The sequence below is a fragment of the Haliotis rubra genome, unplaced genomic scaffold (genome assembly GCF_003918875.1).
Source record: "Haliotis rubra isolate DU_JTF1 unplaced genomic scaffold, ASM391887v1 Scf1048, whole genome shotgun sequence".
NCBI classification, from domain to species: domain Eukaryota; kingdom Metazoa; phylum Mollusca; class Gastropoda; order Lepetellida; family Haliotidae; genus Haliotis; species Haliotis rubra.
In genome coordinates this window covers 236,102-250,711 of record NW_025764946.1, presented here as the reverse complement: position 1 = coordinate 250,711, position 14,610 = coordinate 236,102, and the positions used below count along the sequence as shown (strand labels likewise).

The following is a 14,610-nucleotide window of genomic DNA, read 5'->3' as shown; positions in this document are numbered from 1 at the left end:
CATTCTATTTACTACTTCATCAATGAGTTGGCTGCCGATGATTTTGATATTTGTTGTAGAGGAGTACCATTACTCCCTGATTTACATCAACTGTTTCTTCTGATGATGTTACTTTTATGTGTGATCCAGTAAGTGGGTTACAAGCGCAACTTAATATTCTACATATCTACTGTTGAACATGGAAGTTAAATGCTAACCTATCGGTACCTTGGACTGTTGATGACTCCATCATTAGAAGTAACAACAGGAGTAACACATTTGGCGTTAAACGGGGGAAAAGGGCATTATATCAATGGATGCTTTCAATTTGGTTTTGACATAATGAAAAGTCTACTCAGAACATTTTCCAAGAGATTTGCTTAAAATAAAACCCATTTTGCACTAAGGCAAAATACGGGGCTATTAATGAATTCCTTGTTAAATTGATCTTATACAGTACGTATGAGAGAGTGGTTTATTCAGTTCCTACACTGGCTTTTATTACAATGAGCATTTGACTATCCGTCTGGAATCTGAAACAGAATAACATATACTGAAACATTCAGGAATTGCGATAGTGCGACGTGATGAGTACAACATTTGCTTCAGTTTGCATTCTTTCTTTTCAGCCATGTTACTTTGACATAAAGGCAGAACATAGTATATCCAAGTAAAATTGAGTCCAAGGTTCAAGGATGCCCTATATAATTTATTATCTGGATTTCAACATAAGCCACAAATTCACAAGGCTTATAGTATCTTAATGAAGTGTCTGTGTGTTTTAAGGGTGTCGAGCTTCGTCAAACTGGCATTTGCTCTCCCTTTCCTTTTCTAACCCAGATAACCCGTGAATATTCGGGTTGATCTTCAGTAACCCATGCTTGCCAACTAACTGGATCGGTTGGTCAGACTCGCTTACTTATTCATGTTATCGTATCTCAATTGCGTTGATCGATGTTCATGCTGTTGATCACTGGATTGCCTGGTACAGACTCGATTATTTACACACCGCCGCCATATAGCTGGCATATTGCTGAGTGCGGCGTAAATTTAAACTCACTCATTCACTCTAACGAACATACACATACCCACGTGTGGCATACTCATCCAGTCAAGAATTATACGCTCCGAAATGCTTCCTGACATGAAAGAAAATGTAGTCTTCCACCACCTTCACAAAATAGTCGTTCCTGAAATATACATGAATAAAAAAAGATAGCACCTTTATCAGAGCTCAAGCCACGTACAAACAATAGAACAATTTTATTCTAAATACATTTACCTTATAACCTTCAGTCACATACCTTGGACGTCCACTCTGTAGTACAGCATCCGGAAGTACCAAATTTCTTTTGGTTATATCATACAGTCTGAAAATAGTATGACCATGCATGAAGTGTGTATATTTCATGGTAGTGCATGCTGGATCTCTAGCTGGTAATTATGTACGAAACATTCATTCTTTAGAATCACTTGTTTCTTATTACTGACACCAACCATCATCATGAACAACTCGTTTTTTATAAATTTCACTGTATCCTATCATTACCTTGGACCTCTTGTCCTGATTACTAATTTCGATTCCATCGCCTGCATAAGTATGGCATACCCCTGAAATGAAAATCATTCTACCATTGTTACATGTTCTCTTTACAAATTTACGCACACAATATTGAACAATATGAACATATCGGCATTAGTTAGGCTGAGACAAATTGTACTTTGGAACAGACGTAGAGGCATACAATGTAACAACTGTGTTTGATACATGTATATCGACACAATGCCCCACAAATAGCAGCGTTCGAAATACCTGCCTGCCCTACCGCCCGGGACGGGATATTTTGAACACGGACCTTCACATTCTCAAATTCACCTGCCCCACGGTCGGGTTAAAATTTGGACATGTATATGAAGATAATCGTCATATATCAGTATTAATTCACTCGTAAAAATAAATTGATGATAAACTACGTCGCTTGTATTATTTGCGGGAAGGTAAGTTTTGGTCAGGGCTGCCAAGTTTTACATCTCACCAGTCCTGTGGTCTGGCTGTAATTTGTGGGAGTTGCAAGTAGTCATAGTCATTTCTGACAAGAAGTTATGAAGTCACAGTACAGTTATACTTACAACGGCGTTGAGGTGGGACATTGCTCTGCTCCTCTCAAGTTTCTTTCCTTTAAAGAAGAGTATATGCCGCTCATACTCATTCGGTACTTCTGATGTTGTTTCTGTCGGATAATTGTACAACCGTGGAACATCTTCTTCAATTACTTTTTCCACCTGAAGGTTCGAAAAGAAAATCTTGTTGCAAAGGTTATCCAGTGTGCATAAATACTAGTACTAGTACAATAATAAAGAAGAAAAGGTGATCAACATCAGATTCAACATCCAATCATTCCATTTATGTACATCCCCTAATTAGTAACTTACAGTTATGCCAGTATATATTTAAGCTGATGAAGTAGGTGAATATATTTCAATATTCATACCACGTTCCGGAATTGTGATCGCTCCACAGTCTTCAGCTCCTCCAGATCATCAGCAAGTATAGTCACCTGCTGATCACCGAACTCAGCCATGTCCACTACGGGAACCGCTAATTGTATTAAAGAAACATATTCATTAAAACAGTATGCTAACTCCATGGAATCTCTCAAACCTTAACCCCCAACCCCCCTCACACACATAGACACACCATTACTCTCTCTCGCTCTCTCAAAACACACACACACACACACTTCCCTCTCTCCCTCAATTTACCCTTTTCTGGGAAATGATATACCCACTTAAAGCTGTTCTTCTCGCTGTCGCCTTTTCCACACATCCTTCGCTGAAATAGTAGTGAATTAAAATTAGTTTCTCGTACATCCAATGCTGCACAAGCTCACAGAGGTATAACAGTTCATTGGTTATAAATTATGCCTAAAACACAGTCGTAATGGTTAAGTGTTAGTAACAGGCACTTTGAAAATGCTTTGGCAGCTTTCGTTTATAATTGTCACAAGTGAAAGGTAGCATACCGTTGCAGCTGAACCTCAGGAGACTGCTTCTAAATGAAACAGAAACGTGTTTTATTCATGCACAAACAAAAGAACACTGTATTCTTTACAAAACATTCCATATTTTTTATATGCTCATCCATGCTCTAACCTCTTACAGTTACCGATATGTCATTGATTAGATTCATGTACCCGTGAATGGATCTTCGCTGGCGTATGTCCGGGTCGTCTTGTCCGTTTCAATGGCAGCGGTTGGTCTGCACACCATGAATCGGAAAATCTTTTCTGATATAGAAACATAACATACGTATTTGTAAGGCTGTATATCATTACCACAATTATTACTTACAACTCATTATGGTAGGAATTAAATTACGTCAGTTTCACATTCACTTATGAAGCCCGAAAATGTGCACATGAATACAACATACACAGTCATCGGAATCAGGCGCGTATCAAGTCAATTCTTTCGTGTAAACCCGATAGGTCGCGCAGCTTTATAGGTAGATAGTTTTCAGGGCTTGCCCAACTTTCAAGGGGATCTTTACCAAAAAATCATGTGTAAGTGAGTTTTTTTAGTGGTAGCTGCGCCCCTGGGAATATCATCATCGCAAAGTTGTGGAGATAAAGTGGCCTATTGACTTCGAAATAGCTAGATATTTCTCATGTTGGTATATTGGCTCTAGTGTAAAGACCATGCCATGTGGAACCATGTAGATGTGTGACATTGATTCATATAGTCAATGAGCCTATATTAATAACTGGGTATATCTGTATCTGTTTAGTTACCGTTTCAGTTTTTTTTTCAATGGCCATATTTAGTTCCGCTGTTACATACACCTGTATCAATCTGGATCGTCAATCTTTCGATATAGCACTTTGTTATTAGAGCCACGTTTCTCATTCTGAATATAATACATGCAACTCTGCTAAACGTATTTCCACCCTTCATGAAATGGAAAACTATGTATTTCAATCTAGGACACATATTATGTCTTACCGCCGGAACTTGCTCTCGCAGTCCGTATCTTCTTGGTACGTCATGTGTGGTCTTCTGAAATGGAAAGCGTTTTCGTGCAAGCATGTGTAAATAAATGCCTGTTCTATCAGAACGTGTATCTATCTATGTTCTATCAACGTCACAATCTTACTGAACACCCAAATAGACGTACCTTCGGTTGCATATCCTTCCCTGCATTCAAAATTTCTTCAGCAATGAAAGAACGGCAACTGCCCGGGTCAACCTGCAAAAATGTCATGATTGCTTTTTTTAGACATACATATATGTCAGTTTGCTGTCTGTCCGTCAAAAGTAAAATACACTGTATATTGAACAGAAACAGATAACTGAACTATGGAAATGGGCAATACAAAGTACTAGTAGTTGATATGGGCGAATACCATAATTGTCACGTCTACACCTGATGCATCCACCAATTTTTACTGCGGTACTCTTTTATGAACACGTGACCCTGTTCGTGTGCGTGGCTGTTCACGGATGAAGCTACCAATTCCAATGTCACAATGTAACACTACACAGAGCTGTTCTGACACGAAATGTCCTGCATAATGCATCGACACCAGCTGACCTTAGTCCCATCAGCTCTTGAAAGAAATCTTCGTGTCTTGAGAAGTCAACCCCAGAATGTTCAGCAGCTGGGTGCCATGTTGGTACAGCTAGGTTCATGGGTGTTAGGCAGTCGATGACACAATGTTGCCTTCCTGTTGTGCCCCAGGCGCACCTTAATGCCTAATCCTGTTTAAGTGTACGCTCATTACGTCCGTAAAATAGCCACATGTATCCGTTAACATCACACTTTGTTCTGTTAGGGTATGTTTGGGACATATAGTAACACATGTGAAGTTTGTTCTTTTTGTTCACACCATTAGAGACAGAACACAAACGTCAAAAAGGTCATACCTTTTTGTCCTTCCTGCATTCGTTCCAAGCATACTGAAACAAGTAAACGATTCTCAGTGTGACCCTTACATTAGTAAGTATACTTTCATTTATGTAAAATTTAAATATTTTCTGAATAGTTGTTGAATAAGTAAAAGTGAAATATGCAGCCATTAATTCAGTAAAACGTTTACAAAACCCTTTCAACACATCACTGTACTCACTATGCACACGTAAACCCCACAGCTAATAGTGTCCTTCTGTGTTGTGTACCCATGACCGACTTCTACGTTGAAGTGTGTTGGGTCAATGGCATCATCCGGTACATTCTGAAGTCTGTATTCCATGTACTCCCTTCATAGAAACATACCAAAGCAATGAGAGTAGAACCCGACAGATAACTCAACAATGAATAGACATAGACTAGGAGGCGTGAAGGTAGTTACCCTCTGTATGTGTGCGTGCGTGCAAGTATAATGTCCTCGTAGGTGTCAGAACAGGGCATGTACTAAGTCAACAATCATACCTTGTGATGTTGACCACCTCTTCATCAAATGTCCGGTTCATGGGGTCATAGAAACGCATTTGTTTGGTTTGTACATCCAAAACCTGAAGAATAAGTGTCATACTATTATATGTCAATACACCTGGCATGTCCCTTTCCCACTGAATAATACATTTGCTCCAAAATACAATATAAGGCTGCTGAAACGCCAGAAACACATCACTATTGGCGATAACCACAGATTACGACAAGTTACATTTAGTCATGACATCTGGATCAGATTCGGTGACAGGAAATCACAAAAGTTTCTATACACTGCTGAAATTCAACACGCGTCCCAGACACATATAGCTCATAAGTCACCACTCTTACTGTCTTATATACCCAGGAAATACCAATTACCAACAATGTCCAATGGCTGCCCTGTCTATGAATCGGTATAAACACTTTTTCTGCGTCTGAGAGTTTTTCCTGAAATATAACGAATATTGTCTGTTACATTTGGAACAATATTCGTTCTGAGGTGGCATCTTCATAATGCAGTAGTATTTGCAACATAGCAGGTACACAGTGAACGAATTGCCATATTGTGGCATTGCACAACAAACGAACAAACAAATTATAATGCGATCAACAATGAATTTGTTATATTCGTAGGAAATAATTCAATTCCATAATTAGTCATTGCCGACGTTTATCAACTGTTGCAGTGTATATTATCTCACAGGTATGTACTGTACTGTACTCAATATCAATTCATCACCTTTCGTAGAAGCGCCACTCTGTGACTCCTTCCCGACTTGAAATTTCGCCATCCCTCAATAACCTGAGTAGATAAAGCTACATTTCTTTCCTTACACTGAAGCAAATAACACGAAAAAAAGAACATGTTATATATTCAAGGACGAATATTGGTTACCGCCTGTAATTGTATACATAACTACAACATTCAGTCATATTGTATATTCTTTGAACAAACGAGTCGACATCTTGTATTGTTGTTATTTCTAAATTGTCTTGTAGGTTAAAAATCCTTTCACCCACCTCGCGTCCTTGACACAGCACATACAGGAAGGCATTTATTATCTGCAAAAGAAACGTATTTACTATTATTGTTACTTGGGTTTTTTCTTTTATCAGCGTGTAACAAACTGCTTATACTGTCATTTACACATACCTGATCATTCACCCAACCAACCGTCCATCTCATCTCTTTCTCTATTTTGTCTCTCATTTGGTCTTCGGTTTCTTTCGGAAGCCTTGGTGCTATCGTCAGGATATCCAGTTTTGAAACTCTATAGGGACCTATGGACACCACTATGTCGTCCAGTTGTCTGTTATCATTGCAGATATCTTGAAACTGAAAATAATTACATCAAAGCTTTTATGAAAACAACGGTATAGCTGCATCAGGCTGTGTTAGGTCCCACATATATTCTGTACTTCACATTATGTATTTTTAAGTCACAAGTGTTCAACACTGTAAACATTAAACATTACACCATGTCTACGATGCGATACATTGAATCACCCTCACCACATCAAGTTTAGTTGATGTTGATTCTGCTGAATTTGCTTGTTCTTGGATACACTCCAGTTGCCCTAAAATGACAATATGACGAATTGTTAGAGTACTTGCTTACTAAAATGACATATACGTCAAACGTTTGTATATTTTTACACAGGTATATCCATTCCGTGGGATGCAATTGGTGCACCACGCCCTTTGGTATGAAACATGAACCGAACACAATTCAGGACACTAACGGGCAATTGTATGAGTTCTGGGTAATGTTCCGCGACCTGCATTATTGCTGAAAACGATGTTACTTATTTCAAACTGCTGAGTACCACTGTATGAGTTAGTGAGCAATCTGTGAATTGTTTACATTTGCAATATCTCTTTAAGCGTATTCAGCGTATTTCACCGCAATTCCTGCATAAACGGACAACAACTGACCACGGCTATCCGAGAACACAGTGCCATTAGGTGTTAAAGACGAACAAGTGGTGCTGGTTCAAGAAAATATTCCACATTGTATGAAAAGTATTAGCGCAGTTTGTCGTACGACACGAATGCAATGCCTATGATGTGGGACTTTGTTATGATATCAACACCCTGATTTCAACTACAGGCCACCGGGGTCTGTAATGGGTATTTGTCACCCAGTGCGAGAAGAAAATGTGTTACATATCTGAGCAAGTATTTGGTATTGAATACATCACTTTCTGGAATAAGAAATCTATATCAATGACAATATTGAATACGGAATACTTTCCATCACGCTGGAGATCGAGACTCTGGTAATGCGCTTCATGATAGTGACCTAACATGATAGCTGCTCCTGGTCCACCGCTTATCATGACAACATTATTGTCTGACGCGGTTCCATCTTCAGAACTTGTGAAAACAGCAATGTCTTTTTTCAGAAGCTGCGACGTTCTCTGTACCACAAGGTGATCAGCGTATTCACCCGATTTAGCAATCGACTCCAAGTAAACGTTCCAGGTTTTGTGCCGTTGTACATCGACAAAATGGGATAGGTGTGTGCCCCCTTCCTGTGGTAAATAAATCAATATATAAGAAAAACTAGTATAACACAAAAATACTCTCTGTGTGTGTGTGTGTGAGCGAGTGAGTGCGCGCGCGTATTTGAAACCTAAGTTACGTTCAGAAGTAGATATTTGTGCGGATATATATCACTGCAAGCACTTACATAAGGATACCTCCGTAAGCTGTTAGCAACTGCAGTTCTTAATTCGAGGTGATCAAATGCTGATCTGCCATCCAAGCGTTGTAGCTGATCTACAACTGCATGAAAGAAGCAGTTGCCATCTCCGGGAGTCTTCCGTCGGAAACACAGTCCGTGTTGCAATACCGAGGCCTGTAAGCGCTCTGACGTCCCTGGGCGATGTCGTCTTGCGTTTAATTGACTGGCTTCTTGCAGAGCTACCCGGAGCTGTTCCAAGGTAACCTTGTGATCTGTGTCGTACAAAGTACAGTCAAAACAAGGAAATATATCTCTCAGTGGAAGGGGGGGTATCCATTCTATGTCCATGTCTGAACTGGTGCAGTAAAATGGGTCATAGCGAGGGTATCCCGATCTATCAATGTACATAACAGACACAACCATGTTACTTACATTTGAGCGATGCCTTTCTGCGCTCTTGTTTGTCTTCATGCACGGAACGGTCTGCTTCCCCTGTACAAAAACATCGACAATCAGCCTCGATTATTAGACTTAGCATATTACTTCGGTGATAACAATGACAATGAAAATACTAGTTTCTTACAATGCATGCTAAATTACGCTGCATGTTAAGTATATGAACACACACGGTAGAATAGAACTGTATCAATTTACCTTCTGTTGCATTGTCCGACAAGAAACACTGATTATTACAATATCAATAGATCAGACACTGAATTTCAGTTCAATAAACATTTTCTATAGTCAGCTCAAATCAGGTCATTTACCTGAAAGGTGCAGGCGGCCAAACGTGTCGTGTCGAATTTCACCACACAGAATGTCATTCTTCAGTTGTCCTTCGACTGCGGCTGTCATTTTCTTGTTTGTTTGTTGATTGTAAAAATGCAACAGCAGTCGAAGGACAAACATATAATTCCCAGGCGACATGACATCGAGAAAGTAGTTATTCCGGTTCATCTTCCTGTGCATTTGCTCTTCTACTTGAGAATTAATTCTGCCTTTCATTTCGGGAACAAGCGAAATACGTCTGAGCAGTTCTTGTTCCGATTTCGTGTTCCCTTCATGAAATCGATCAAGCAAACAGAATGTTTCACTTGATGGCAGGAAATGCGCATCGGAGTCCAGAGCATTTAGTGGAGCTACTGTCAGCCATTCCTTCATGTAAGGTATGCTCTTAGAAAAGTTTCCGTCCTTCGCCTTTTGTATGTTCTCAGCAGTTGCTTCAGCCAAACGTCCTTCATTTGGATAGAACATGTTCTTCCGCCTCCTGTTTCCATGACGTGACATCATCGGAGCTACATCACTGATGACTACTGGCGGTTGTCTTGACAAGGATAGTAATAAATCCACATGGTCCCTCACACTTTCAGGTCTCAGGATGGATTTAAACGCATACACGATTCTGTGGGGGCAGGAGGCTGACACCCATCCACCTTGAACGAACATGAAAATAATTACTCATAGAGGAAAATTAGCCTGACTTTTATCAGAAACTATACCCAGGGGCAAACGTTATTGTTACATGTCATCTTTTCAAGGTAACCTCATGAGTGATTGTTTCATCTGAACATGATAAAAAGTGTGTTAAAAAAGTCAGAGACAAGCAACCAAAATGGTTGTAGTTTACACAAAATATCCTATAACCACGATTCCAGAAAAATATCCAGCACCACACCATGTGTTCTGGAAGGGGATTGGTTTGGAGGTGAGGACAGTATGATCTAGATTAGGATGACATCAACAGCAGAACTGAAATGCTGTGAGGTACAGGGACTCGGTTTTATTCAGATGAACGCTTTACCGGGTTTTTTCAACTCAATATGCTAGATTTGCACATCAGTATCTTAATTAGAACAATGTTACTCTGGCAAAGGAGATCCCTCATTTGTCACCAATTAAACACGTGCTATGCAGCCCCTCCCCCCCCCCCCCCATGTTGTGGCGGATTTGTATTTTACCATAACTTGAAGCATTTGTCTTTCAGTGTAATAACAGAACATTCGCGGCAGTAAATGTTTAACACTGATTCTGATTGTTGTTTGTTGGTCACAAGAAATTGCAAGTTCAATCACTTTACCTGCCGCCTGATTTTTCACGACTCACTCGTGGTGAACACTTCCAAGGAGACTCTATACTGTTTGTTCGTTATTCATAGAAGGTCATACGGGTTGTCAGAGTCTAATTTTAGGCATTTGTTGTACATACAATATATCATATTTGTAACTTTGTTACGGTTTGTGTGTGTGTGTGTGAAGAGAGCCTACATGTGCTTATACTATTTATATATATTAGTTGAGACATAAGAATCTGCCAGCCCCTGCTGCCAGCAGATGTCCGAGGCTACTTTCCCAGGATTGGTAACAGCTGTGATATACCACTGTAACTAAGACTTATAGACTAATTGTCTTTTGTGGGGACTTGTGGGTTCTTACCTGATCGACAACAATAAGTGTGCGACAACGAATTTAAGATACACATGTGAAAGGAAAGAGCGTGAGAAAGAGTAAGAGAGCTTTAAGATACTTAAGAAGTAAGAAATGTTTTTTTAAGTTTCCAAGAGAAGAGACTGTTATAGGATTGTGTGTTGTTGGCTTAGAAGACATACGGTTTTTCAACCTGTCCAGCCATTGCCTAGCCACTGTCAAGTGATGTGAAGTTACATTTATTCTTTCATTGTGTGGATTGTATTTAGAAGAAGTGTCATAAGAAAGCTTGCAATTTGAGATCGAAGGGCATTTTGAAACCACTGGATCGAGATTTATACTTTTAAATCCTCTCCCCCCAACAGTTGGAGATTATAAGAACTCACACTGGTCATTTACAATGTCATAGAGCTTGAGTACTTACCAGAATGGCCCCATATGCCTGAGAATAACTTGTTGAAGGTTGATTTGCTTTTCAGTTTTTCCTTCAGTCTGTTTATCATTTCCAGTTTTGTCCCTTTGGCGTCTACTTCCATCTTTGTACACCAATGCCGTACCTCAGGAACCTGCAGGATTCAGTATAGAAACTATGAAAACCATGAGTGACCAAGCTTTCCACTTCAGTTGTGGCGCCTTAATACGCGGATACACTTCAAAGCGACACTGATATAATTTCTTTTACCAAGGATATGTAATACTTGAGCATCTAGGCAATACACTTACAAAGATACATACTTGCTTAATGCTGTACAGATTCAAGAACCCATTATCTCATTTGTGGATTTAGTTCCTCTACAGATTAAATCAAAGGAATTCAACCCATTTTCTAACGGAATAGTGTCAGCTATCCCGGAAACATCTGTGTTCGCCTTTAAACCGGATTGTTGTAGGATTTGAAAGAGCTTGTTTGTAATACGTCACGCCCAGCCACACTACGCCATACCATACCACAGTTTGCACAATTCACTGAGTCTGTCTAACTGATAATAGTGTAATGTCATATATGTCACATGTACCTTCTTTTCACACAGCATTTGCATCAGGACATCTTCCGTTAGGTCCCTATCCCCTGCATCAAAGTCTCCATCCTGAAGATGCTTTGTCAGTGATCTTAATTTTTCAGCTTCAGTGTTGAATGCCTTTGCATCTTTCCTCGCTAAGCCAACGAAAGGAGCCCAGTTGTCGTATGAAGGTGAAACACGCCCATCGTTGGCCGCTTCTAATACCATTTAAAAACATTCTAAAGAATATTAACAAACATACATCAGACATTACAAACATACATCAGACTGAAATTAGACAGTAACACCTCATTTAGCCTTGGCATATTAGACACTCACACAAACAAACTATTGGTCATTACTAATTCAAGACGATAAAGTGTACCTTTTCCAAAACCTCTGTATAACAAAGACGCCTCCACTGTTTGGTTCCAAAACACATCCATGTTGATTTCATCTGAAGCTGTTTCTGCCCCTGGTACCTGTGACACTGACGTCAACAAATGTCTACTGTGAGAAACGCATAAAGCAGAGATCATGAAACATGAATGTTGGACGGTTCACTAATGAAAGATACCGGAAACAGTTGACATCTTAGGGAAAAGAATGAACGACTTACATGCTAATGGAAATGCACATTTCCTGTTAGCATCTGTCACCAGGCAACATGGAAATCGGCCGCAGATGTCACAGGTGAAACTGTACTTGTGATCGCACATGGCCTCAAAATGCAGATACCCCTGTAACATTTTGTCTCCGGGAAAATGTAATCCTGTGTCTTCGGTTAATGTATCGGCAGCCCTTCCAATTGCCGTGTGGTTCTGAAACCATAAATTCGTGACAGTTAGTTATGTCGAAACAAATTTAAAGTTAAGAAGTATACATTGTACGAAAGGGACAACGTGGAAGGTGGCTACCTTTCATTTCGTTCGATAGATTTGTCCAAAAACGGAATATAGTAAGGGTATATTGTACCTTCAAGTTAACTCTGAACCAGTGACACAGGCGAATTGAAAGGAATATGTGGTCGTCAAAATTATGTATGCCATCCCTGTGCTCTTGGTACCTGTAGAAGTGACCGCACGTTTGACACTTCTTAACGTACACAGCTACATCTGACAATGAAAGGTTGTAAACAAATTATATAATTAATATGTAAAAAGAATTATGTTACACACATTAGGTTTTGAAAGCAACGTTATACAATTTAATTGAAACAATGTGAAATCGCCTCACATCACCCAACCCACACCGTCCGTCGAAATATTACTGGCTTCTTATAATTGTATTGTTATTTGTGGTTTGGAGGTAACATTAATAGTTTGCATAATTCAGTATTTCCCCTCAGCATACATACCTGTGTACACATGATCTTTATCATATATTTTCCCTTTTCTGGTTACCAGATACTGGTCAAGGTCTTCATTTCCACACATTGCACATTGTGTTTCGATTGGTGCCAAGTTTTCTACAGGTCCTAACTGTGTATTTTCCGGAAGTTTGAATTCTGGTGGTATTTTCTTCTGAGACGTTAGGTAATTTACCATTAAGCGTGCACCATGTCCAGACGGTGGATATGCCTCGCACAACCTGCTTCCCGATTCTCGTAAGGGTCGGGTTTCCATGGTTAATGATGGTATTGGTTCCTCGCTTGAGTTAGGGTCAACTGATACCTCTTCATCTACGCTGCACATATCCGTGTTGTTCTCAGCAGTACTGCTCAGCAACTCTGGGTGTTCTTGTGCCAAATACCATTTGACAAGATTCTTGTGTACGCAAGATCTGGTGGTTTTGCAACAAACACAATTTAGCTGTCCTCTTTCCTTTGTGAATGTTACTACAGCGCGACCGAGTTTTGCCCAATATTCCTTCGTTTCATCATAAACAGAGAAATAAAGGCAGTTTACAGAGTGTTTCTGCTCCCATAAAACGACAACAGGGCTTTTGTGTTTCTCGGCCGTATTAACGAGCTTCTTGGCAATGTCCATGCTCGCTGAATTTATTACGTTCTCTTGACAAAGATTTTCTGCATAGTCTGACTGAAGACGCACTTCTTTGGGACATGCACTTGCAAACATAACTGATTGCAAATGGGGGCACTGATAAGTACCTACATTGCCTCTTGCTGCAACACCCAAAGCTAAATTGCAGTGTTCATGTTCACATTGCATCTGTTGAGTTACAGTGTTCATTTGCACATGCAGTGGGTAGTCTGGACCAGTTCTTGACTTGCTTATCATGAACAGACCGCGCTGTTTATCAACGCAAATCCCACGATGGTGTATCAAGTCATCCCGCGCATTGTGTTTCTTTGCATGTCTTTTGATATTCTTTTTCGAGATCAGGGCATTACAGATGAAACATGTCTCTTTCGGATCTTGGTCTCGCTGTACTTTTTGGATGCTCTGTGATTGGGAAGAAGTCATTTTCTCTTGAACATTTGCAGATTTTGCCTGAGCAATTGGGCAAACGGTGTTCCTATGTCGAACAAGAGAGAACTTTCTTCGGAAAACTTTACCACATGGGCAGTGGTAATGTCCCCTGTCTTGTTTTGGAATGCATTCCAAAAAACAGTTTAACACCCAAACATCTGCAAAGACACAAATTACGACTAGAGTATCAACAGTTATGTCAAAAACATATCAGCATTGTGGCTTTGAGGTTATGTTATAGATACCTTTAGAACCGAATGAATACTGAGATACCATTACTAGTTTAAACAACCCAACAATATTAACTTGTACATACCACCAATTTTGACAGCATTTCGTGTATGCCTGTGTATATGACCTTCCCTGACATTGTGACGCCGTGAGCTTGATTCCGGACAGAGTTTACATTGGTAGCTCCCGTCAACATTCACCAATAAACTCACACATGTCTTCAGATCTTTTGTGTGCCATATGTTTTCATTCTGTAGAGCAATATAGAAGGTTTGACATCAACATTGTAACAAGGAGACTGTAAAGTATTCTCGGTGACGTTAATGTCAAGCCTTTTGCGTTTATGTGTTCATATAAGAAAATGCGCATGTTACCATCCATTAACTTAGGAATCGTATGATAATATTTGTATGGGACAAGCCTTTA

General features: G+C 39.8%; 1 protein-coding gene across 1 annotated transcript; it reads right to left on the bottom strand.

Moving 5' to 3' along the window:
- Window positions 1–1,555: 1,555 nt before the first annotated feature.
- Window positions 1,556–14,046, bottom strand: LOC124275490. Its single transcript, XM_046711076.1, has 15 exons — window positions 12,879–14,046; window positions 12,141–12,342; window positions 11,907–12,011; window positions 11,537–11,739; window positions 10,945–11,086; window positions 8,865–9,530; window positions 6,924–6,988; window positions 6,564–6,746; window positions 6,431–6,472; window positions 6,150–6,245; window positions 5,789–5,857; window positions 5,408–5,490; window positions 5,106–5,235; window positions 3,327–3,332; window positions 1,556–1,569 (listed from the first exon to the last, which is right to left on the bottom strand). Exons 1-14 carry the CDS (start codon window positions 12,900–12,902, stop codon window positions 3,327–3,329), a joined length of 2,016 nt encoding a protein of 671 aa, XP_046567032.1. The 5' UTR covers window positions 12,903–14,046; the 3' UTR covers window positions 1,556–1,569.
- Between the last annotated feature and the right edge of the window lie 564 nt (window positions 14,047–14,610).

Bases quoted from the DNA above. Each gene is read 5' to 3' on its own strand.
- LOC124275490 (XM_046711076.1), bottom strand. From the start codon at position 12,902: ATGATAAAGATCATGTGTACACAG. The intron at 6,989-8,864 runs GTAAATGACCTG...TTGTCATTTTAG, and splicing joins TGGCCGCCTGCACCTTTCAG to GGCAACTGGAGTGTATCCAA. The intron at 6,246-6,430 runs GTGGGTGAAAGG...TATTTGCTTCAG, and splicing joins TGCTGTGTCAAGGACGCGAG to TGTAAGGAAAGAAATGTAGC.